Source organism: Saccostrea echinata, unplaced genomic scaffold (assembly GCF_033153115.1).
Source record: "Saccostrea echinata isolate AGI-Se365-2 ecotype Australia unplaced genomic scaffold, CSIRO_AGI_Sech_v1 ptg000002l, whole genome shotgun sequence".
NCBI lineage: Eukaryota > Metazoa > Mollusca > Bivalvia > Ostreida > Ostreidae > Saccostrea > Saccostrea echinata.
Genome location: NW_026889751.1, coordinates 28,658,666 through 28,685,273, shown reverse-complemented (window position 1 = coordinate 28,685,273; position 26,608 = coordinate 28,658,666). Strand labels below are relative to the sequence as shown.

General features: G+C 33.7%; 3 protein-coding genes across 3 annotated transcripts; all 3 read right to left on the bottom strand.

The window, feature by feature from the left end:
- Positions 1–700: 700 nt before the first annotated feature.
- On the bottom strand, positions 701–3,473 carry LOC133202388 (galactose mutarotase-like). The gene is made up of 8 exons (XM_061338207.1): positions 3,357–3,473; positions 3,116–3,246; positions 2,696–2,871; positions 2,097–2,306; positions 1,879–1,966; positions 1,546–1,690; positions 1,223–1,397; positions 701–840 (listed from the first exon to the last, which is right to left on the bottom strand). The coding sequence occupies exons 1-8, from the start codon at positions 3,425–3,427 to the stop codon at positions 757–759; spliced, it is 1,080 nt and encodes a 359-aa protein (XP_061194191.1). The 5' UTR covers positions 3,428–3,473; the 3' UTR covers positions 701–756.
- Positions 3,474–9,326: 5,853 nt separating this feature from the next.
- On the bottom strand, positions 9,327–14,449 carry LOC133202377 (H2.0-like homeobox protein). Its single transcript, XM_061338195.1, has 4 exons — positions 13,977–14,449; positions 13,671–13,838; positions 10,203–10,390; positions 9,327–9,539 (listed from the first exon to the last, which is right to left on the bottom strand). Exons 1-4 carry the CDS (start codon positions 14,353–14,355, stop codon positions 9,339–9,341), a joined length of 936 nt encoding a protein of 311 aa, XP_061194179.1. The 5' UTR covers positions 14,356–14,449; the 3' UTR covers positions 9,327–9,338.
- An 8,084-nt stretch (positions 14,450–22,533) lies between these two features.
- Positions 22,534–25,745, bottom strand: LOC133176492 (inter-alpha-trypsin inhibitor heavy chain H3-like). Its single transcript, XM_061311614.1, has one exon. It carries the CDS (start codon positions 25,497–25,499, stop codon positions 23,511–23,513), a length of 1,989 nt encoding a protein of 662 aa, XP_061167598.1. The 5' UTR covers positions 25,500–25,745; the 3' UTR covers positions 22,534–23,510.
- Positions 25,746–26,608: the final 863 nt, after the last annotated feature.

Below are 26,608 nucleotides of genomic sequence, written 5' to 3'. Positions count from 1 at the left end.
AGAAAATGTTAAAAAATTGAGCACCAATTTGAAAGGTGGATCCAGATTTTATTTTTCTAAAAAGGAATACAATAGTAACATATTCAAGGAAAGGGGAAAATAACTATTTTGGTGGAGGGCAGGAGAGGGAGAGTTGCAGCTCATATCCAAGACATCAAGACAAAATATTCATAAAAATTCCAGAGGTCCAAATCCTCCTTTTCAGGTTGACTTTTCTCATGTACATGCTTGGATGTGTGTGTTGGGAAGGAGGGTAGTGGATAGAAAAGATTTAAAAATCAAATATTTGGTATGCTTCATCGCTGGATGGACAGAATTACTTTATATACATTGATTTTTATAAGAGCTCACATGTTAGTTTGCTTCTTTACCATCTTAAATAAACTTGAAAATTCTTATGAGGTCTGGGCACCCTATCGTTTCTGTTTAGACCTGCATGCCATTGCTTATGATTAAAATACAAATAAGTGGATTCCTTTAAAGTACAATAAAGGGACATAAGCCAAGAATTAAACTGCTTCATCCATGACCCCTTGTACAAGGAAAATAATAGTGTACTCTGTATACGGGTTAAACTATAGCAGCTACCGAGTATATATATGCAAGTTTTGTTCACAAATAGATAAACGGCTGAATATCGAACTCCTGTTCCAAAAAAGTAAGTAAAACGACCTTCTATTAAAATATATTTTATTTCGAGGTAAAGTTTCAATATTGCAAAAAAATAATAATTACATTTGATAAAGTTAATCTAGATCACTGTGGTATCAAAGTGAATTTATAGATGGTCTTGCTGTAGAATTGTTCTCCTGGCCTCAACACGATACTTGGAAAATTCTCCTGAAATTAATTTAATTAAAAGTTTGATCAAGAGCGTTCTTTGGTAAAACTGTATGGTCAACAAATATTTTGTAAGTGCAATGTATGCTAAACATAAAAAATGAGCTAGATACATGTACACTAAAAATGTATGGTAATTAACCTCTGTTTTACGCATTAATTTTCCGCATATGACTCACAAAGATTACAGTTTAATCATAACCTGAACGAATCTTGATTATGTTGGAGAAATGATATTCAATAGATGTATCTAACAGGTGAAAAAAAGATCCACATTTATCATGCACTTCTTACTTGGTCAAATGCATATTCATATACTATGTATTTACATGTAAATAAAACCGTTTACTAGTAATAAGGGTTACAGGTATATAGTACGTACATGGTTAGGCGAGTCCGGATAGTGTTGTGTCTCTAAACAAATAGAACAGAAAGGTTCGTACACAGCGCCCTCTTTCCCCTTGGTGTGGGGAATGGTGTTACATCCGGTGTATAGATGCATTCCTGGCTCTGTCGTCCTCACTTCTATTCGTCTTCCCGTGGGAGGGTGATCTAACCTAAAAGGAACATATGGCATCATCATTGTAAATAGCACTTGCACAGTGAAACATTAATGGTGTCACCCTCATATAAATATAACTATTAACTACATCCATGAACCCCTCCCCTCCTCCCGCCACTGATTGATGTATTTGTAAGATTTACGTCGCTGCATGTTTGAGGGGTCCTGACTCTCCTAAACAGAAGTTGTGGAAGAACCCCTTTCCATGCGGCCCATCTTTCAGTCTATCTCGGAACCTCACGGGTTTCCGGAAGTCCCAAGGTGTTCCAGCCACGTCCCGCAACTCTCCTGAAACATTAAATGATCAGACAGTATAATTAACATATTTCATAATTTTTCCTCGTTATTAGGTATGAATATTGCAAGCACTAAGTACACTAAATGTTCTGTACTCATTATCTGAATTTCTATAATAATTCATTAATTAGTAAATGACACGTGTATATACATATACATCAATATTTCTGTTCCAATACCTGATGGAATAAAAATATCGTCCTCTTTGTTGACTGTGTATTTTTCTGCACTGATCTGCAGGACGTGATCGTCAATGTTTGGGTAATCCAATAAAAGATTTATAAAAGTTTTTTCTCCTTAAATCCAATCACGCAGATATTCAAAATATTGTTTTTATTATAAGATGAAGAGTTCTTGCGCAAATTTTGATGAATTTTTATATGCGTGTTTTACGTACATGTTTTTGCAAATTGAAGTAGGCGTGGTTTGTAAAGTTCACTATGGTTGGTTTGTTTGTAGTAGCCTTGTATTCGATCACAAGCTCGTTCTGATTGGTCAGTTGGTATGAAACAATAGTCGTTAGCTCCCCTGGGTACCCCTCCTCTCCATCAGGGCTCACGTACTTCATATTAACTTTGTCCCCTTCAATCCACGAACTAAACAATTTCTGAAAACAATTATGAGCATATAGAGAATGAAAAAACCAACTCAGACATATTTGATAATGTTCGAAATTCATTAAAACGAAAAATCCTTCTTTTTTTTGTCAATGCAGGAAATAATAATTGCAACTATTGCAGAAATTTAACTAGTTTACTGCTAGTGAACTGATTAAGGGGAATGGTTTTCATAAAAAAAATAAAGAAGAAACAAAGGCAACCCCTCGAAAAAGAGTACCGCAAATCCGCGAATATTATTTGTGTAACTTCCGTTACGCAAGCATTCACTCCATCATTCACTCACCCCCCACACACAAGTGCGTTACTATATACCCTCAAACTTTGTGGCGAGAGGATAATAATCAGTGGATGTAAATATAGCATAAGGATTGTTTACCAAGTGAAAGCCTTTGACTCCCCCGTGGATGGCATGTTTGGATTCCTCGTTTTCGTAGCTGGAGAATGTAGCAGGAAGTTTGTACTCTTTTCCGTCCAGGACAAATTTGGCGTTAGAAATCACATTAACAACTCTTCCACAGATGGAGCCAAAACATCTCGGGTTTGGTTCATAGTCTTAAAAATAATAGATCTATATTTAATATGATATTATTTATATTTTCTGTAATGAATACTACATGTACATGTAATTTTATGCAGTGAGGCATTTTTTACGATGACATTTTTAAATTTTTATTATTTACTCAAAAAATATTTTTAAAAAAACAAAAAATAAAAAAAACTATAATATTTTTATGTCAGTTTTGATAACAGTGATGGAAAAAAAAAATTAATGTTGGAAATGCTTTTCTTTAGTCACCCTCGATTTTGTCATATCCAATACTGATATCGTCTATGTTGCCATCTTTGTCAGGTACTAAGATGTCAGTGATTACACAGCCATAATCGATCACTCTTACCGTCACCTTTTCACTGTTGGTAAACGAGTACCTGCAAAATAACCCTACAGAAGTATTTATGACAGAAACGAGCTGCGGTAGTCGCCGGTGCAAACAGAACATGAAAACAAAGGCCGGTCGATTTCCACAATTTTTTCTCACCTGTACACGTCCCTGCCATCACTAAGCTGTCCGTAGGAATCTTTTTCCGGAAGTACTGGAGACTGACTCATTGTCCGGACTGTGCACAGAATCCTGTCCGAAATAGTGTCGCTATCAGGAAGACGCGTTCCACTCGAGTAAGCCCTCAACAGCCAAGGCTACGTTCCGAGTATCAGGGGCGGTCAATAAAGTCAATAAACATCTCCATTTACGATAAGCTATATAACACTTGAGTAATTATATGAATCGAATTTGATAAAATTGTATGTACGTAATACTTAAAAAATAAAATAATAATTTCACATTTCAGGGGCGGATCCAACTTGATTTTTTAAATCTTTGCATTTTTCATTAGATTGAACCATGATACATGTATCCTTACTTTAGATCCCTTTCTAGGAAAATCATTGTATTTACTTTTTCCCATTGTCTCAGGCCACAGTCCGGAGTGTCGAATATATTTGCTCTACGGCTTCAGAATGGGAGAGTATCTTACGTGGTTTGCAAGGATAGAAGAGGATCCTACATTTTGGACGTGGTGTGTGCCGATGGGAGAGGATCCTACATGAAATATATTTCTAAAGAGTGTTACGACTAAGACCAAAATATAATTCTGCTTATAACTTTTTAAATTTACTTTATATTGAAAATGGATTTAATCTTTTTAAAAGGAATGTAGTAATATATTTTTACTCTAGCAATTTTAAACAGAATCATTAATTTTGCAAAATTTTACAATCAACTGAAGTTTTTGGTCTTAGTCGTAAGTTCTTTTGTAAAAGGGCCCCAGGAACTTGAAACTAGGGCTGCATTGCATTACCAAAAAATTTGAAAACTTGTCCGTTATCATTACCTATTTTTCTCAATCAGTACCCGCCGAAAGTAAAATACATTGCCGAGGGTTGAACTCCATATAGAAGGTTGTTTTTAATTATTTAAAGTAATTTAGGTCGATCAGTTTCCAAGAGTAACGACTATAAGAAATAAATGTTTGAATTATATTAGAAGAGTCAGCTTAGTGAAAAATATCAACAAAACTGTAACAAATGAGTAGTAGTTCTTCGCTCTTCTCAAGTTTTATTATGTTCACTTGAAACTTTGAAACTTTTATTTTACTAAAGCCTCCACATGGGGTATGTTAGTACAATAAGAGTTTAACAATTGGACAAATCAACATGTGAACAGTTAACATAATGAACCACAAAAAGAACTTTGATATGGACAGTACTGACGGTTGTAAAAAAGAAAAGAAGAATCGTTTAATGTTTACATTGTAGGTAGTTCAGGCATGAAATAATTTAAGAACAGTTTTACAAAACTTGGCTAATTAAAACCTATTAGTTCATCATATGGACTTGTGTCCGGCTTAAGGTATTCAATGTATAACGGCCATTTTTTGTACCTAAGAAATGAATGATCCGATTTTTAAATCATGGTAGCATTTTGAAGGTGTTATCAAACAAAAATACTCCACCAAAGGAAATTACCAAATTTTGATTATTGTACAATTAATTGTACCTTGAAGTTGACATTGAAATCTATGGCCAGCACATGTGTTATTAAGATATTGTAAAAATTAATTTGAATTTCATACAAATCTCTTGGTGAATATATGCATAAACTCTCTCTTTATTATAATATGAAATAAAATGAATAATCCACCATAGATATTTTGAAAAAATTCAAATTTTATTCTTTTCATCAAGAGCAGACAACTCTTCAAAAACTTTTAAGGTGCAAAATGACTGGCTTCTTACATGTTATCTGTCATGTGAATTTGGTTCATCTCACTTTCATCGTTATCTAGCAATGCATTTTTAACTAGTCTGAGATGATTCAAAATTGTTCACAATCCCTTCATTATACATTGAATACCTTAAAAAATCTCGAGTTGTAGTCCCCAGCCAACAGACGTTTCCTACCTCCACCGCGAAAGAGTTCCGCTTAGTTAAGTAATCATGGTATAAATTTACTTTTGATAAAATCATGAAAAGAAGTAGAGTTTTTTTTTTTTTCAAAAAGCTTGGCCGTCTTTAGCGACAACCTTAAACAGTATATTTTACTAAAATTAGTCCTATCATGCGAAACTCGGCTTTCTCCGTAAACTCCGACTCTGCTGCTGGTCGGAGTTTACGGAGAGAGCCGAATGTCTTGTGGAACGAGATTGGAAAGACAGTGCAAATCCAAGAAAAAGAGTAAATTACCGATTTTGGTGGAAGTGGAAGTTAACCTGTAATACGACCCTGCACTAACATTACATAATGGAGAGTAACTTACCTGTAATATGAACACAAACACAGGAGCTGCACTATTATTACATAAAGGAGAGTGATTTACCTGTAATATGAACACAACACAAGACCCTGCACTATTATTACATAAATTGACTAAATTACCTGTAATATGAACACAACACAAGACCCTGCACTATTATTACATAAAAGGTGACTAAATTACCTGTAATATGAACACAACACAAGACCCTGCACTATTATTACATAAAAGGTGACTAAATTACCTGTAATATGAACACAAGACCCTGCACTATTATTACATAAAAGGTGACTAAATTACCTGTAATATGAACACAAGACCCTGCACTATTATTACATAAAAGGTGACTAAATTACCTGTAATATGAACACAACACAAGACCCTGCACTATTATTACATAAAAGGTGACTAAATTACCTGTAATATGAACACAACACAAGACCCTGCACTATTATTACATAAAAGGTGACTAAATTACCTGTAATATGAACACAAGACCCTGCACTATTATTACATAAAAGGTGACTAAATTACCTGTAATATGAACACAACACAAGACCCTGCACTATTATTACATAAAGGAGATTAATTTACCTGTAATATGAACAGAACACAAGACCCTGCACTATTATTACATAAAAGGTGACTAAATTACCTGTAATATGAACACAACACAAGACCCTGCACTATTATTACATAAAAGGTGACTAAATTACCTGTAATATGAACACAAGACCCTGCACTATTATTACATAAAAGGTGACTAAATTACCTGTAATATGAACACAACACAAGACCCTGTACTATTATTACATAAAAGGTGACTAAATTACCTGTAATATGAACACAAGACCCTGCACTATTATTACATAAAAGGTGACTAAATTACCTGTAATATGAACACAACACAAGACCCTGCACTATTATTACATAAAAGGTGACTAAATTACCTGTAATATGAACACAACACAAGACCCTGCACTATTATTACATAAATTGACTAAATTACCTGTAATATGAACACAACACAAGACCCTGCACTATTATTACATAAAAGGTGACTAAATTACCTGTAATATGAACACAACACAAGACCCTGCACTATTATTACATAAAAGGTGACTAAATTACCTGTAATATGAACACAAGACCCTGCACTATTATTACATAAAAGGAGAGTAAATTATCTGTAATATAAACATAATAGAGGACATGAAGGAGAGTATTGTTTTCCTGAAAAACTTTAAATTTTAGGAAGATATCACCTAGTCATAAAAAAATCATTTGTTGGATTTTTAGTCGTCATTATATGTACTAGTATCATATTCGAGACGGATATTCTTTATTCTGCATATTAAATTTACTAGAGCTGTGCAAAAAGGAAAAATATCACGAAGTTATGCAAGGCCAACTTTAAAATAATGTTTGTTTACCCTCTCCCGACTCAGGATGAAAAAAATGGGTCGGTAGGTAGGAGGAAAATTCTTTTTTCTCAGAAAATATCAATATCAATGCTGAATTTTCAAAATATATTTTGATCGGGAGGTCGGGAGTTCGAATTTCGGCCGCGACTGGCCTAAGTAGATAAAAAATGGGTAGCAACTGTTCCTTCGCCATGCGCTCGGCACTTTGAAGTGAAAGTTGCGGGTTCTTCGGATGAGACCTTAAAAACCGAGGCCCCGTGTCACGGCAGGCGTTGGCACGATAAAGATCCCTCACTGCTCAATGGCCCTAAGTGCCGAGTAAAGGTCAAAATTTGAAGCCCCTTATCGGTATATGGTGACGTCTCTATATGAGTGAAAAATTCTCGAATGGGACGTAAAACAACATACAATCAATCAATCAATCAAAATATATTTTCTGGAATGCATAAAAAATAATTGTTTCTCGGAGGTTAAAAAAGTTCTGAGTCTGGCCATTTTTATCCAGTCGGTCGGGAGAGGGCAACCAAACAAATTTTTAAAGATGGCCCAATAAAAAGCAATGCATGTTTGAAATATTGCATGTAAGAACTGTATCATAAAACTATTATACGGTAAATGACCTTTATCTAAAGTCATGATCCTTCTGTCATAAGCAACATGGACTACTTTTCCATTACTGATTTAAGGGTCAAACACACACTTGACATTTCAAACCCTTGGTTCATCACATTATCAAGTTATAAGGAACCTTTCTTTCAGACATGAGATTTTATGTTCCCTATGACTTTGACATGGTACCATTTTACCAAGTATAGGTTATACAGTGCAATATTCAGCGCTTCCCTCTGACCTTGACTTTTCTCTAATGCCCGCCGTTTATTTTAGACCATGACAAACTGTTCGGTTTTAGCTTCTTTTGTATATTTTAGAATGAGGGTTTTTTTTCACTATAAAGTTTTGACGATTTTACACTCCCGATTACTGTGCCATTAGCCCTTATCAAATGACCTTCATTCAGTGTGACGATTTGTATAGATATACTTCTGTTTCTCCGTTACTAAGAAACAGCCCCAAACGGACAAACAGACGAACGATCAAAGTTATTCTTATATAAGTCCTTCCTCCCGATGAATTCTTCTTTTATTTGATAATGTATATGTTGGACTCCAAAGTGCGATGGGACTCCAAGTCCGACGGTCTGCGCCAAACCTTGATGGTTTGACACACTTAAGTCCGATGGTGTGGGAAAAAACCAATCAACGTTTATAACATGGCCGTAGGAACCGGGGGGGGGGCACGGGGGGGCCGTGCCCCCCCCCCCCAATAATTTTGCCGATATATAGATTACTATAGTAAACATAGATAATGTGTGCTTGTGCCCCCTCAATAAAAAAGTCTGATGACCTTTTTTTTTCTTTTTTTTTTTTTTTTAGCTTTTTAAGGAATTTTGGTAGTTAATGTTTTTTTTTTTTTTTTGCTTGTCAGGAAATTTTTGGTAGAGCCCCCTCAACGTCAACTGAAAAATGTATGGCTGTACCCCCCCAAACTGAAATTGCTTCCTACGGGCCTGTATAACGTCATATTACTACTGCCCCTTATATTGAGATGCCGCGCCACGCCAAGACAAATGAGAAGATAGTTATTCCCATTCTAATGCAATATTTATGCATTTTTGTTTGATGTTTACATCTTATTTTGTTGAGTTTTATTACATGAAATACGTCACGAAGTATAGTGTTTATGCATTGTTCTATTATGACATCACAATCAAAAGCTTTCATTCCCGTTAAATGACGTTTGATAATTGTGACGTCATAAACGTTGAATTTTTTTTCTGCACCATCGCACTTAGCGCAGCGCGTCTCATAGGAAACGGGCCATCGGATTTTGGCGTGACCATCGGACTTTGGAGTCCGTTTCGACCCCAAGCCATCGGACTTTTGCAAGAGTTTGGCCGAGTCCTACATGTACATATACTGGAATATATTTAATAATCAGAATAGTTATCCACCCCTCCCCTTAAAAAATAATTTACTGATATGTTACGTTATTATCTATTGTAAGTTAATCTTCATTTAGTTAGTAAAATGTTCAATTTTCTTTAAATTTGATTCCTAGAAATCGCAGTGTTCCATTATGTATATAGGAAAAGAAATATTCCTACCTTAATTCATGTGTGAGTCAATCCTTGATCAGTACAAACAAATAAGAAACACACTTGCACTAACAACAAACAACAATATTTTATTATAGTCTAAGAAATTACAAAAAATAGGCAGATTCCCTAGGAATCTTTGTCATCACAATCTTCAAGTCTCTCTTCGATGATGTCATCATTGACGTCATCACTATCCGTAGTATCAACATCATTAACCAGTGGTTCTTCTGGGAGAGGTTCCGAACTGGTGCCTTCAGAATTCGATTTCTCCTTTGTTTGCTGAGCATGTCGCCATTTCATTCTTCTATTTTGAAACCAAACTTTCACCTTTATAATTATATAAATACAAACGATTAGGCCCAATACTTGACAAAGACAGTAATTATCGACAAAACTGAAAAGAAATTAATTTCAAAATATTCATTTCAGTTATTTGGGATTCAGTTTTTTCCTCGTTTAGATAGGAAAAAATAGCTATGGGAATCAAGTAAAATCTTAATATAAATGACACTTGAAGTGCATTTGGTAAGATTAATGAAACAGTATCTATCATGTCTTAATTCTGGGAGATTTCGCGCTGACTATTACATTAGATTCAGACATTTATCAATTGAAAGGCATGTTGCATGTGCCTACAATAAAAAAGTAAACACGGAATCCGATTATATACCGTGAATCTTTACACTTAGTGCACCCTCTATGCCTCATCAAGTTTTGTACAGAAAATTTACACAAAGCTTTCCTCCCAAAGTTCGACTTTTGTGTTCTTATCATAAAAAATAGGAATATACAAAAAGAGAAAATCAGAAATCCTACCAAACGCTTATTTGAGAGTTAAGTAAAGAAGGGTCTAAAAAGAGAAAAGAAAATGGTATTCGATAACATAAATTCAATTCTAATAAAGAAGTGTGTTCTTTTCCTTTTTTTTTTTACAATTGGCATATTTTTCTGTCATTAATTGTTCTTTTAAGCGGGAGCTTGTAGCTCTACCTGTGCATCTGTGAGACCCAACATGGCGGCAAGCTGTCGTCTGTCTGGTTTGGTGACGTATTTCTGAACCTCGAATCTTTTCTCGAGTCCCTTCCTCTGAAGATTGGAGAACACGGCACGTGACCAAGACCGCTTCCTCTTACAATGGTGTCCCAAACTGACGTCATCATTCAGGATTGAATAAGGTCCTAAAACAAATTTGAATTTGTGCAGTGAAAACTGTCTAAATTGACATCTGTTCAATCCGTTTCACTGTGAATTCCTACCGTTATTTTCGTTCCAATTTTGTTATTTTCCATGTTCATTTTACTGTATAATCCGATACCCTGTCTATTCCGGTTGTCTCCCAGGGAATGTCGGATTAGACAGGTTTCACTGCTTTTATATAATACTATAACATTTTGTTATTTGTATATTACACTGGTATTTCTTAATTCACACACAATTTTGTTTAAACTATTATCAATGTAGGATGTACATTTTTTTTCATCATTGGACTGTGATGGACTGTGAAGCAGTCAGTTCATATCCGGTTCCTTAGACATAGCGTCGTAATAACAATATAATTTATACATGCATTGCATGATAGTGTGAGATGTAAAAATTTATTCATCCACCAAAAATCAAATTATGAATATGAATTTTCTTGGGTCTTCCGAACATAATGCACCGATCTTATTATACAAGAAAAAGCGAGAAGCTCTCAAGGGGGTATTTTATTTGCTCTGTCACATGACTGTCTACACCAATCAGACAAAATGTTTGTTTTTTTTTTTTAAATAAAATTGCATATATATTTGTTATTATGATGACCCCCGGATGTACGGTATATTTTTATTTTCCTTTTATGTTATATAATTGTGAACTTAAAAGTCAAGAAGCTATAAATTTCGTGTTTTGTAGTAATTTTGCACAAAATATATCTTTAAGAATTTCAAGTTAATTCGTATTCAACAGTTTTCAATCGGAACTTATTGATATTCTATTTAGCATATCAATAATATTTGTAAAAAGTGCTGTTAGCAATTGTTCAATGAATAAGATTAAAATAGGCGGTTTAAGTAAACGGGAATTGACATCAATTGACCGTCATAAATATTTATGATCTTGTCTGAATACCAGTACATTTATAAGGGACACCGGATTTTGGCATGGAAGATGATTAGTAAAAACCGAGAGATGAAACCTCACTCTCTACCATCAGCTCGATCATACGTTCACCTCTGTCGTTTGCGCGCATATCACAGTGATGAGCACAAGAAATAGTGCGTCTGTATCAATTCAATGAAATTAAATACTTGCTCCAATGTTTGTCTTTTAAGGTAGATATTTACAAAGTAGATTAAGAAGTATTAGTTTAAATTGAAAAAAAATCTTTGAAATATAATGTTTACTACTTTATGTCAAAAATCTTGACGCGAGCCCATTGTGAGGTTGTCTGAGCGAGGAACAAACGACAGCTCTGCAAGGGAGGTGGAAGAAGCCGGTGATTTGTTTAGTAACAACAACTGAAGTTTATCAAATATAAAATAATAAACACATATCAGATAAAACTTTTACTTTGGATAGTGATGTGCAGATCACTGTTGCGGAAATTGTGAAAGAGAGTTAGGTCATAAAGAATTTGAAAACTCTGATTATACTACTCATCGAACAACTGCTAGCAAACTGTCAAGTGTAATGAAGACTTAAAAAAAAAAAAAAGAAATGGGCGGTGCACTATATGGACCGTGTGAGAAATGGAGAAATTTTGAGAAACGTTCACGACGCGGTGACAAAACATTGAAATATATTTAAATTTAGTAACATTAAATCATATCGAATGAAAAATCACAAATCTATAAAATATAGGTGTTTGCATAAAATGTGTTGATCTTGAATTTTGTATTAAAAAAATGAGGAAAGGCGAAGGATAAATATTATTTTTAGTGATTAAAAAAAGTTTGAAGTATAGAGGTAAGAAATAAGGAATTTATGAATACAAGATCCGTATGGAGTTACAGATTATACACTTTGACATGAATTATATTAAATATAAATGAAAAATAAATAACTTAAGTAAAAATAAACGTGAAAAAAGCAAGAAATATGAAATGGGATACTGTAGTCTTAAATTGACAATGCTTCAAAATAAATCATATCTTTTTTGTTAAACGTAATTTATTTTCATATTTAAGGAATACAATTTTCAAACGTTTAATTTTCTTTTCGATACTGTTTATAAAAATTTAGGGAGGGGGTGTGTATGAAAGGTATATGAAGTTTATTTTTCTTGAAGCAGTTTTTTTTTTCAACTTATCATATTTCTTTGTTCGCCAAAAACATATATTTTGAACAAAAAATAATATTTATATTTTATATCTTTTGTAACTTCATTATTGATAAAAAAAAAAAAAAAAAAAAAAAAAAAAAAAAGCGAAAATAAAAGGCCTTTCTTTTTATTTTTCTTGAGTCCTTTGAGAAATCAATGGTATAAAATCAAAATAATTTCTTTAATATACATATTAATATAGATATATCAGAATTCAACTAAAAACAAATTTATACACCAATTTAACTATTCTCTAAATTTATGAAACTGAGGAAAAAAAATTTGTTGCGTGTATATGCTATAAAAATGTTCTTTCCTCTCTTTTTTTTCTAATTGATTGACTATTTTAGAATGATAAAGATATTTTATTTATTTATTTATGTTGGTCTCTTTGATTTGCTATTTAAATAAAGTGAGTGATTTTAATCTGTTCATTTTGATACTAAAAGAAACTGATTGATTTTAACCCGGGATAACAGATTTATAAATAAACAGATAATGTGTCGTCGTCTCATTATTTCCGTATTATCAGAAATCCAAAGTGACGCCAAGATTTATAAACAAATACCTAAATCTGCCTTTTAAAAGATAAAAAAAAATTATTCCTTGTTACTATCACTCTTTATAGGAATTAAGAATGCAAAATTTCTTGAAAAATTATTTTTAGGGCAGTTACTTCAAGAATACTTTTGAATTTTAAAAAGGATTATTACCAAAAAATAAAATGGTTAATTTTTACAATCTTCTTAAAAATATTTAATTTAGTTACCAGTATGTACATGTCTTTGCTTTTCAAATAATTGTAATTCAATAAATACATATAACATAAAATCCCGTATTCTGTTTATTTGAGTATATATCTATTTGAGATTTGCTTTATATATTGATGAATAATGCACTAATGAGCACTGAAAAAATATTCTGATCAGTGTCGATTAATTTTCACTCTAGACAACTTGTTCACGATGTTACCAGATAACTCTCATATAGATTTGTATATAATCTATTGATGGATTTGACCTGTATGAATTAATTTAGCCAATGGATATGATGTAAATAATGGATCAAGAAATGCTATGTAATCATAAAAAGAATAAAATAAAGAATTAAATGTAGCTAAAAAGTCATACAGTCTCCACCCCTGTAACAGGACCTACCTGGTAGTGAATCAATGCCACTGGCGGAGGTCATTGAGAAGGAAGGGGTGGGCAGGGTCGATAGAATCCCCTGGGACGGGAACATCCCCCCTCTGTGGTAGAAGGAAATACTCTGACTCTCACAACCACAGGGTCCACCTCCAGGGTAGCGAGTAGGGGCCTTGTCCTCTACAAAAATTAACATTTTATTGGAAACTTAAATCATCCAGAAAGTGAAAAGAAAATCCTTTCATTGAGGCAAGAAAGATTAAGAAGCTAATCGTTTATTCAACTCGATACTAAAGTATCTGAGGATGATTGGTTTACCTTTTTCAGATTTCTTTCCGAAGTCCTCTGACAAGATCGTATTAATTCCAAACTTAAGTTGTTTAGGAGGTCTTTGTTCCACATTTCTGGACGACAAGGAATCCGACACGAAGCTGTGGACGCTTTTAGAGGTACAGAATGCCTGCAGGGGACCAAGTGCGGACTGGGTACGACACCCCGAACCCCCGACCGAAGTGTCAGGAACTTTGTACACAGGAAAAGGTAGAGGGGGTTTTTGGGCATCTAATATGTCCGATATTCGAAATGATGGATTCTTTCTTGATACCGCAGCCAAAGAGCTGTTAAGATGGGGGAACGCCCATATTGCCCCTGGGTAAGGGGACAAAAAAGCGCCACAACTTGTGGAGAACATAGTCATGCCAAAGAAATCCACTTAGTGTAAAATGTTGCACACGGCATCAGAATATAATTCCGACAAAAAGTAACAAGTCCGTTGGTTTATTTTAATATATCGCTAACATGGGGTCAAATGCTGCAGAAATCCTGTTTCAATATTTAGATTTTAGGTTTTCTGTGAAAATGGAAAGTTGGGATGCTGTTTATCTCGTCAAAAGAACGAGATAAAATCTGTGTTCTGATTGGTTGTTAGCGTGTGTTAATGCGACAAGTGTTGCTTATTTCGACCAATGAAATTTGGGTATGGAAGTAGATAAGAAAAACCACCCAAACCGACTTATTCATTGAAAATTTTATAAAAAGTGTCATCCAGATTTGAAATATGTGCATCTGTAACCAAATAGCATAAAATGTTTCATGCTGGTTTATGTTTTTAATTGATTTTATTGATGATTTTATCATTGTTTAAATGAATGAACACCAGGGTTAATGAATAACTTTCGGTAAAAACCCTAGAAATGTGGGAAGACGATCAAAGTGCAAGTAAATCATTGAGTAATGAACCGTCTTGTTTCACCAAAATAGATAACAAAGAAAAAAAATTAAATCTTTTTGCAAGTGTGCAATAAATCAATTTTTGAGCAATATTAAACAATGTATCATTCATTCAACAACTTTTCGTTGTATTTCAGTCGTGAGCACTACTGTGGAAATGGCGCACGTGTGGGATAAAATTTTAACATGTCTCTGAGCGCCGATAAAGATGTCACTTTCGTTACTTTAGCAGTCCCGGCGATAAAGAACTACATGAAGAGGTACGCGGATTATCGCTGCTGTAGATACAGTACTTATCGTTACGTTCACCTCCCATAGCATGCCTCATTTCCAGTCCGCCACACAACGAACGCCAAAGAACATCATAAAAATACACAGCAATTACGGACCTATTGGCCAAAAGTGTATCAGGAAAATTATAATTATATCACAACAGAAATATGAACTTTATTTTTTGGTAAAAACAACTTTTTTAAAGGTATGATATCTTAGGAGTCTTGTTAGCATTTCAACAAAAATTAGGCATTTCAGCTTTAATCAGTAGTTTTTTTTTATAAAACATTTTTTTAGAGATACATTTTATCTGCACTAAACACCTAGGAGATGGCAATATAGAGCTAAATATAATTTTTAAAAAATGTCCGAATCAGGATAAATACAGTATAGACTTGTAACATACTATATTTTTTAGAAAGAAGAATTCTTCTTCGGTAAATATTACTAATAAATCATTCAAGTTAAACGTTAACGCTGAAATAAATAACAAATTGTATTACATGTATACGCTACTTCCTATCACTACATGCCATTTTAAAGTGTGATTACATTTTTTTAAGAGTCAGAATAAGACGAAACTTGGGTGATACATAATTCAAATAAGATTTCCTATAGATATTATAATTTTTATATTATGTATATGATAGACATTGTAATTCTTATTATATCATAGACATTATAATTTTTATTTTATGATAGACATCATAATTTTTATTAGGAAAATATGAAATTGCCTATCTGCTTATCGCCTTGATTTCCAATAGACTTTGAATTTTCTCCCTACGTTCATTATTTTACAACAATAAACCGAGTTCCTGCCTGTAATGCATCAAGCAATAAAATGAAATCTTCAGGAATTACGAGTAATTATAATATAAATGTCCAAATTTTTACAACCCTAACTCTAATTAAGAATTATTTTTCAGCAAATACTGACAAATAAATTCATATCATGTTTCGTAAACATAATTATCTGAGAATAAAAGAAATTCTAAATAAGTTTAAAAGAAAATTCTAAATGCCTGTCATCAAAACCAGTGAAACATCAATGGAGTTCAAAATAAAATAAAATTAAGTCAATTTTAACAAGAGGCCCCTCCTTTGTTTAGTATTTGAAAATACCACCCCCCCCCCCCAAATAAATTTAAGACTTCCCACTCCTCAGTCAGGAACGATAAATCCTAAAATTATTGTTTAATTATCATTAAATTTAAAAAGTCTTAAAATGAAGCTTGAAATTGAAATCTTTTCGTCCAACTATTTTTATTTCATGCATCTCAATATAATTACAGGTTTTTGATGTCTTAGAAATGGTCTTGTAAAAAGTTAACATTTGTTCCCCATAAAGGTACAAAAATAAATGCATTTTTAAAGAAATCGAATTTCCTGAAATTTCGCCTTTGATACCAAAGTTTATTAGCACGATATGAATTAAAAAGTGATCTGTGATGTCTTGCAATGATGTACACTCTGTATTTTTAAACAGTAGTATAAGTATACAAACATGCAATTTTCTCTGATTGCCTGGATACCTATAGTTTTTTTAATCCTAAAATACATGTATATTTGCTGATGAATTTTAATATAAAAATGCATAGCTTGTGCTTTTATTCATTACCTGAAAATATATTTGAGATTTGATTATTTTCCCTAAATAATGTGATTAACAATACTATGAAATTTGAATAAATACCATAGGTACAGTGTAAATACACATTACTTTGTGAATTCAGATACATTTTTGTGAGCTTTTTCAATTACTTAACTGCTGAATTTTAGAACCTGAGGATCGGACACCTAAAAGGTTTGCAAAATATCACAAATCATATTTAAAAGTATTAAATGAAAAATTATTTCATAAAAGAATTAGTTTCCGTGGTTCATCGATTTATTTAATTTCCTCCCAATTATGAAATATGAACCCAGCTATATTCTTGAAATAGTTTATTCTGAGGAATAAAAATGCAGGCTAAAACAACTTTAAAGGAAGGAAATTACATTTTAAAAAGAAAAAAATGGAGAAAATGTGAGAAAAAATTCTAAAAATCAATATGTAAGAATGAACATGTACGCTGGACACAGAATGATGAACATGTAGAAACGGAGAGAGAGAAAATGGAGAAAAAAAATAATAAAAAATTATCTTATAAGTACCGCAAAAACCTTGGCCGATCGAAGAACTAACAAATGAAATTTCATCGTGCTAATATTAGTGCAAATTTAAAATATACTGTACAAACATATAGAAAACCACTCTTCCCTGACTCATCTACGTGGTTTTACATCTTTACAATATAAGACGCACTAATTCCTCAGTTTAAAACAGAGATCTGAACCAGATGAGAAGAGAATGAGCATAATCAACATGAACACCTTTAAAAACGTGACAATGACAAGAAAAGATATAAACAGTTACGAAATATCGAACTGTTGGTTTATCCTTACATTCGTAATCAAAGACAAAAAGAGGGGAGAACTGAAATATTGGACTAAATCTTACATAGAACAGCAGTCGTTCACACAGTTTTCACTGCAGTAAGATTTTTGAAACCTTGCAAATGTAAACACATTCTTTTCAATTCCAGCCTCTGAAACAAGCAATAAAAGTATTTTCTTTATATTGTTATTTATCAAACAGCTCGGAGTCCATATGTCACAGGATAGAGTAAACACGGGCTGTAATGTACATTCTACCGAACCCGATCAGATCAGCCTCCTCCTGTCATTAAGATCCATTACTGACGGATTATTTATATTGCCGCAATCACAAGTGAAATGAATACATTAGGGAGACGGGCCCTTGTCTTTGTACGTCAACAACCTCTTCATATGGCTCTGGGATTTTCGGGATCTTCTCAGAAGTTAAGAACGCGGACTGGAAATCGTCCGTCATCAGCAGTGAAGAATGATTATTCAGATACATAAAATACATAACAATTATCATAACTGACAAAATACAAATATATCTTTTAGAGAGTAAAAACTAACATTTTTGTGATATAGTCAAAAGATTCGAAATTATATTCAGCATTTTTGTTGTTAAGCTTCCGGGTTCTAAATTTGACGATTGAAATGCACTCACATTTATAAGCAGTGATATTCTTTTTCCTTTTCAATATACTAAGAAACAAAGAAAAGAAAAAAACCATTGAATAAAAATTTATAACCCTCCCCTTTCTAAATAATCTTATAGTCGTCGTAACGATTCTTATCTTAATTCCAAGACAAGAATGCATCACAAATAGAGAGCAACTGATTTGTATGTATAACGATAATATTATAGCATAGGTAAAGCACGAAAACTTAGACAATCAGATCGCTGGAAAGACATCAAAGAGAATGCACACCTCCCTGGAAGATTATGTAACAATGAATTTATTTGGATTGCTTGATAATATCTGTTCTAAACACTCCATAGAATCAGGGGAAAAAATGTTCACATCGATAAAGAATTTATAGCCGTTTCGGCAAATTCTCCGGATGAAAGTGAAAAAGTAACTCAATGTTTTGTATGTAACATGTAAAGCAAAATAACTCTTTGAAATTTCTTGAAATGAAACAATAAGCCCAGGGGCCTTAATGGTCACCTGAATATGATACAACCTCTGCAGGATCCAAAGAATGGCAAGCAGTTTTACAATCATACAATAAAACAAAATAAAATGATAGGTGAAGATATGTTGCCAAAAACAAGCAAAAGGGCAATCGGGTAGTGTGGTTGGTACTCAGTAACAAATCATGCTAGAACCTCGCCCTAACACCAGCACTCCTTACCCGGGGGGCCATAAATTTTGCAAGAGGCACCCCTGTTCATCAAAACCATTCTTTTTTGCTAAATACTCAGGAGCAGAGAAAATTATTTTCAAAGAATTAATTCCTTTTCACTCCATGATCAGTTGAGCCCGCCAGAACACCAGAACCCCTGACCCAGGGGTCATGAATTTCACAATTTTGGAAGAGACACCCTTGCTCATCATACCCATACACTTAGTTTGTTTGCTAAATAGACAGGGAGAGAAAAAAAAGATTTTAATTAAACTAAGTATTTTCACTAAATGATCAATAGAACCCCGTCTATACTGACCAGAATCATTCACCCAGGGGCCATGAATTTAACAATTTTGGAAGAATAACATACCAATGCACTTAGTTTGTCTGCTAACTACCCAGGAACAGAAAAGATTTCAAAGAATTAATGCATTTCCACTATATGAAGTAAAATATTGTTTAAATGAAATAGATGAAACCCAGACTAGAAAAATGTTTTCCTAGAGTATTCCTCCAAAGAATTCGGGGGAATGAATTTTAACATTAAGTAATCTTCGTAAAAGAAAACAAAATCAATTAAGAATAAATGATAATTTTGTAAAAAGGACCAAGAAAAAAGGTCATTAACCATTTGAATTGACGCTGTGTAACTCTTAACATTTTAAGTTAATACATATGTAAGCAGGTTCTTTATTCATAGAAAATAATTTACTACATTACACATGTACTTTCAAAAAGAATTTACTATTGGGAAAAATTGTCTTTTCCGACAAACAAATGTTTGCAGAAATCTATATGAAGTCTTTTCTTCCTCTTATTTTTCTAGAGACCTAGAAAGAGAGCTCTTCTATTAAGCTTTTTGTTAAATCAAAAATAATTTTTAAATCATGTTAATGCTTCCCGTTTTTTTTTTAATTCAAAAGTCTTAATTATTGGGGCTTCATTTACGATCCAATTATTCGATTTACTGTGTCTAAGTTATAGCAACATTAGCAATAATATAAAAAAAAATTACTTTACCCATTTATGAAGGTTTAACTTAATTTTTTTTTTTATGATTGAAGTGATACGGATATTAAAGAAAACAACAGAAAACCGTCTGTGAAAGCCATGCATTTCATATAACGGCAATGGAATTATTCGCAATGCAGAAACTTTCTGCAGTGTATACGCACATTAAAACCGCTTTGACATGATTCTTAGTCATAAAAATGTAATTGCTATTTGGTTGTGGGTTGGATATCATAATGATCGTTTAAAATTTATCAGTGATTTTTATCGGTCTCCGGAATCTGTCCTATTGGATCCGGTCTGTTTGTTATTTCGACGGAGCGGTCATCCCGCTCGCCCCACGTGTTGGGTTGTAACAGATTCTGCAATTAAAACAGTCATTAAGGAGCTTGTTTACATATTGCTCAAATATCTGTGAAATGTTATCTTAAATGCTTTGATAAAGATTTAGTTTTAGCAACTATAAAAACAAAATTAGTGTTCTGTTAAATGTCTACTCCCAGAATTGTTCCGGTTTTTATACCCCCATCTGCAATCAAGATAGCGAGTGAGCCGACGGTTTTGGAGGGGCGATCGACAGATTGATTCCATATCGAACCCTCTTCAATGAGCTTAAAAATCGCAAGTTTTTGATTCTTTTGTGAAATATCTTGTTTCTAATCGATTTTAATTGTAAATTTCGATAATTGCTGATGTTTAAACCCCAATACATACCCGAGTAATTAAATTTTTTCTTCAAATATACAGACATACTAATACCAATAAAGTTTAATTAATAACTATGTTGAACATAAACAGAACAATAAATTCTCCGTTCATACAAAAATTATATGAGAAATGAATATATATATGACAAAACATCAACCCCCCTTTACAATTCAAGAAAAACAAACTATTAATAAAATAAAATATGAACATTAATATGCAATAAATATTTGAAACATATTGTAAGGAAGCGAGTATATTCAATGTGAGCACAAATTATACATGCGCTCGTATTGGAATATATTTCTCAGAGAAGTTTACAAAAGGTAGTAAATTAATACCCATTATTTATATTCATTAGAAAGTGAGGCTCTCACGGGAATACTTATCCAGCCGTGATTGGGTAATCATGCTAAGATATCGAACCAGCAAAAGGTTGATACCGTATTGTAATAGGTATGCACCACACAGAAAATTATAACCTTCTAAACACTATCTATACCAACACATGCCATTTCGAGACCTTGCCCGAGATTATAGAATCTCGGCAACAGGTGGAGCCACCATCAGCCAGATGCGTTCTCTGACTTCCGGTCCCATTTTTACTGGAACTTAGACCACACAACAATTAATTTAGAACGTAACACCAAATCACAGTTACAACAAAATCATCTGTAATCAAAAATGAATTATATCGGGCATTTTCGATAGATTTTGCAGAAATGTTTAAAATGACTTTCATTTATACCGATAGTGTATTTGGTTTAAAATCAACCTTTCAGACGTACCCCAAAAATAAACAATAGCACATGCATGCTTAAAATAAAAACCCTCTTAAATTATGGAAGCTTTTTTTTTAAGTTGGGATTATCGACTAGAGATATAGTTTACTATACCACGTAAAAATACCCATTATAAGGTATATGTATATCTTAAGGAGATCGCTATAATCTTGATTCAAATTCATAGGATAATATAAGTGTTTCACAATACTTGCAGCTCTTTGTTCTTTTTTTTTACCCAGTGACCTTGCATGACTGACCTTGAATCAGGCTCATCTTACCACCTCAGGTCATCAGCTATCTTTTCAATGGGTCTCCAATGTTTCGCCATTATCTACCAATTTTTTTTTCGCCGGTGACCTTGAATTTGTCCAGATGACCTTGGATCAAGGTTATGACACCACTCAATCTAGGCGGAGATGTTATTGTTTTCTATCATTTACTCAGACGGACAAAAAGACCGAATAAAAATATGATTCCTTCGTAAACCCTACGCTAACCCCCAACTTTGTGGGTTGAGGATCGTGAAACATCTTGTGATGAAATAACTTTCTTCATTTTGCTTTGCAGTATATATCGTTCGAAAATTGCACAAAATGGTGGATTTTATGGTCGTAATACTATCAGAAACGTGATGTAAAGTGAGTCTTCGTGTCAATGCTGTTTACGTCTCCGTAAAAACTCTCACTTCTGGGGCGAGATAACGCACCTGCAAAGATCCACATACAATTTAATTAGCCACCGAGTACCCCATTAAAACGACAACTTGTAGTTTTATCCCCCACTATATCAATCAAGTTCGCCAGTATATTCATCTTGCGCAACAAAGAAATGTGTATCTTTACACGTAGCACAGCGTGCTCATTTAAATTTTCAAAATACTAAAATGTTACTGACAGCATTGATGTCAGTTTTACTCGAGGTTGACAAGAGAGCAAGAAATTTCCCTCCCTACCACATTAAAATTGAGGGATAAAAGTCTTTTCACATAGATACGGCCAGTAATGATGTCTACGATGATATGAACGACGATAAAATTTCGCTGATGACTCTCCGAGATGGAAATATTTGTTGACATTTGCTCAGACGCTCAGAAATGTAAATCATCTTGTAAGAAGGTTTATTGGTAACAAAAAGCGATAAAAAATACAAACAATTTTGCCACTTAATTACATATCAACCTGTTTTCTGTATCAAAAATAAGAAAAATTAAGAAGTATACAAAGTGAAAATCCAATCAAGATTGAGGTCAAATTTTCACTTTGTGTGCATGTTATATTCATCATTAAAGTTTACATGTAGATGTAGATATACTCGATTCCCATGTCATGGTTTTTATTACTAGTACATTGACATTTGAGAAGTGGATTGCATTACCTTCCTTGATCTGGATATTTCAATTAGAAAAAATAAATATACGACTCTCATGAGTTCTGAAGAAGGCATGTTCGGCCAATAATGTTCAATATGATGAATAAAATTAGCAGAATCTATAAGATACCTAGCAATCAAAGCGTTTTATAAAATCAGTAATTGGTAATTTACATAATATACAAGGAATTAAATAATTTACAGCCACTCACAACTGATTGCATTGTAATGTACATGTATTATGAAGTACTAAAGAAAATAAAACTATATCTCTAGGGAATTTATACCTCAGTAAAGATAACCAATATAAAGTCTCTATAAATTCAGCAAATAATGTGTATTTATCTAAATTTAAAGGATCTCTTTTTAAAGTAAGTCAACAATACATACTGTATCAGGTTAGTGTTTGGGTTTCCCTATCAAAATGTATATTTGTTAATACTTCCTATTCACTTAAAAAAATCCCCATTAAAATGTTATACCAAATATGATATTGCAGTACAGGTTAAAATAATAAAATTCAAATTTCTCCATTTTTTGGCTTGAGGTTACATCAGTAAGTTATTACACAGACAATGAGGACAGTAAGACAACGAAAACAACCCATTTTTTTATCACAGTAAAAGATGAATTTAACTGTTAAAATCGAATATGTTTTTGTCATCATCTCTTTTGATCGTATACGAAATGGATTAAAAATTAAACAGAGTTAAACAAATCTTAGAGCAAAACTTCTTGTAATCACGACAAAAATCAAACAAAGTACTGTGGCATCAAAACGGTAAGTCAACTGTCCGGATGAATCAACACTCTGTGCATAAACATGCACTTTACCTCCAGGGACCTTCCGATTGGGACTTAAAGCAAAAGCATCCATCATTAGAGACTTTTCTGTCAAACTTTCCTCACGTGCGTGCACGGACTCGGACACTACCATTGATGTAAGTGGTGTCACAAACTGGTACGACAAGGACAAATTTAAAGCCAGGTCGTGATAATGGTTTTTCTGCATTTCGTTTTCAGCCACTAGTTCCATTTTTAAAAGTTCTTTAATTCTTGAAAATGCCCAGTATCTCTCGGCAAAGTCAGTGGTAACCCCCGGTATGTTCAGCAGATTCTTTGGCGTAGTAATAAATTCTAGACGCCCAGAACTTTGTCCGCTTTCGCCTTCTGCTATCACCTTGGCCTGCCATTCGGCAGGTGAGTTCTTTCGTAGTTTTCCTGCCACGACAAGCTCAGAGCCATTAAAATATTGTGGGAACTTTCTTTCTGTGACGTCACCGTCCAGAACTACTGTGGGTGTATATTCCATTTGGACATCCACTAGTAGGGGAGTTGAGATCTCCTCGTAAAAAGTCTCCAGCTGTTCAGCTGCGTCACGTTCTTCATAGATCTTTCGAGCAAATCCCCCATTTTCATACGCTAACCCCTCTAGAAAAGACATATCAACATTATGACCGAATCCTAAGGCAAAAATGGACGCCAAACCTTCGTTCTTTCTCTTTACGTTTAGTTGGATATTTTTGGGATTAGTTTCTCCTGCAGTCGGGTGACCGTCGGTTAAAAACACGATTATCTTCCCTCTACTATCTTGGGTATCTTGTAAATTCAACAAAAGATCAACAGCGTCAAGTAAAGCTGAGTTAATATTCGTACTGCCCCTGGCAACAAGAGTCTCCTTAGCGTACCCTCGCGCTACTTCAATATTTGAGGCTGTTGCTTTTTGTGGTTTACTTTGCCACAACGTTATTCTGTCGTCGAACAACAAAATGTTAAAGTAGTCTTTCTTTCGAAGTTTTCCTAAAATAATATGCATCACTTCGCCGACTTTTGCTATTTTGAATCCACCCATTGAGCCACTAATATCAATGACAAAGATAATATTCTTGGGCAACGTTTCAAGCCCACTTGGTGAGAAATAATGAACAAAATAACCATTATGAACCAAAACAATACCACCATCATCTTGATGATTGACATCATACGATATAACGAAGTCTCCCATGATCCCCTTCCCCTTGTTAAATGTTCGCTGTTGTTCTATAGTGGGTCGGAACTCTATCTCCCTCTTCTTTGGCGTGGCTCTTATGTCGACTGCAGACGAGGAGCTGTCTCTTTGCTGTGTTTGATTTGGAAGGATGTAAGTTAAGGCCCGAATCCCTTCTGGTTCCTCGACTGTATAAGAAAGCGACAAATTGGGAACAATCTGCATCGGTTCCACGTGGATTTTTTGCTGAAATTGTCCAAGTTTCCTCTTTATTACTTCTTGATAAGTAAGCTGAAACATAGCGGTGGAATTTGCTGCTACATTTATGTAGACGGCAAAATTCTCCATTTCTCGGCCAGGAATAGATGGAGTCTGACTGATTTTACCAGCAGAAGTGCCAGATGTTTTGGCCTGGTCATAGGATTTGTCTGCTACAGACTTCTCTTGCACAAGACCTCGCAAGGTTTTGTTGTTTGTTGTCATTTGAAATCCAGAAATAAAACCCGACATGGGAACCTGAACGGCAAACATCACCTCATGACTCTTGTTGTTAGTGTTTTTTACCACTGTTGTGACAGTCACTTCGCTAAAACGTGCAAAAGTCTTGGCGACAATGGCCATTTCTGTTATTTGAGGAGGCAACGCGATACTGTCTTCACCGAATACATAAAGATGAAAAGCAAAGAAAGTGAAGAAATTCCACAGCCACATAATTTTAATGAATCTTTTACAGGTGTATACCTCTTGTTTACATAGGATACCCCTTGTTTACAAGAAGAAACGCAATGGAACTTCTACTTTCGTTTTCACATTCCTTTATAAACCGAGGTGTAGTTAGTCCACATAAGAATGTGCACAGTGTTGTTCATGGCATATAGAGAGTACTGTGTAGCAAGCAGAAATACACAACAAAATATAGGTGTTTAGTCCTGTCAAGCCAATCTAAAAATATATGACGAGTGAAAAATTGTCTAGCGCTGTATTGATTTTTGTTTATAAAATGTAAGGTTTGGTGGGTAAACTCCTCTTCTTCCGGAATACCTAAACTGTTATGTGGCCTCACTGAAATGTAGAAATTTTCATCGCATGGAAATAAAAGTTCAACTAAATAAATTCAATGAAAATATGTTACGTTTTGTACAAATGTACTGTATCTGCAATACCGATTAAAATTCCTCCTAACATTGTTACTTTATAATAAAGAGCTATATAGCTGCCTTACCGATGAGACGGTCGACTCAAGAAAACAAAAGGAAATCACCTGTTCCTATTTATAGATACACTTTTTCAATTCAAGATCAACCTATGTAATATCATTTGTGGACGAGTGTTATATTTTCATAGTTGCAAGTAGGTCATATGATAATCATTTTACATGTTCAGTACTCTAATTCCGAGACAAAAGATTTAGAAAATCAATGAATATAAAACAAGTTGCTATGAATACGTAAAATTTAATGAAATAGTTTAAGACTGTCTTTTCCCCCAGATACTTTCTAAGTGTAATGCGTATATTATAGCTTTCTGAAATTTTATTATAAAAGATAATTAAAAAAAACGTGGAAAATATACACAAAGAAAACAAAATTAAAAGGCACAAATGGAAAATGTTGGGCTCGAACTCGGAATCACCACATTACATTTAAGCAATCATACCACTGCGCCACGGAGTCATTGATGTTGAATGGATTAATTAAAGCGACTTGCTAAATCTTAAGATAATACGACAAGAAAAACTGAATATATATGTTCACCATTTTTTCAAGACTATCTAAATGAAATGAAGTGCAGTCGTATCCAAATAAAATTATTCAAAAGTT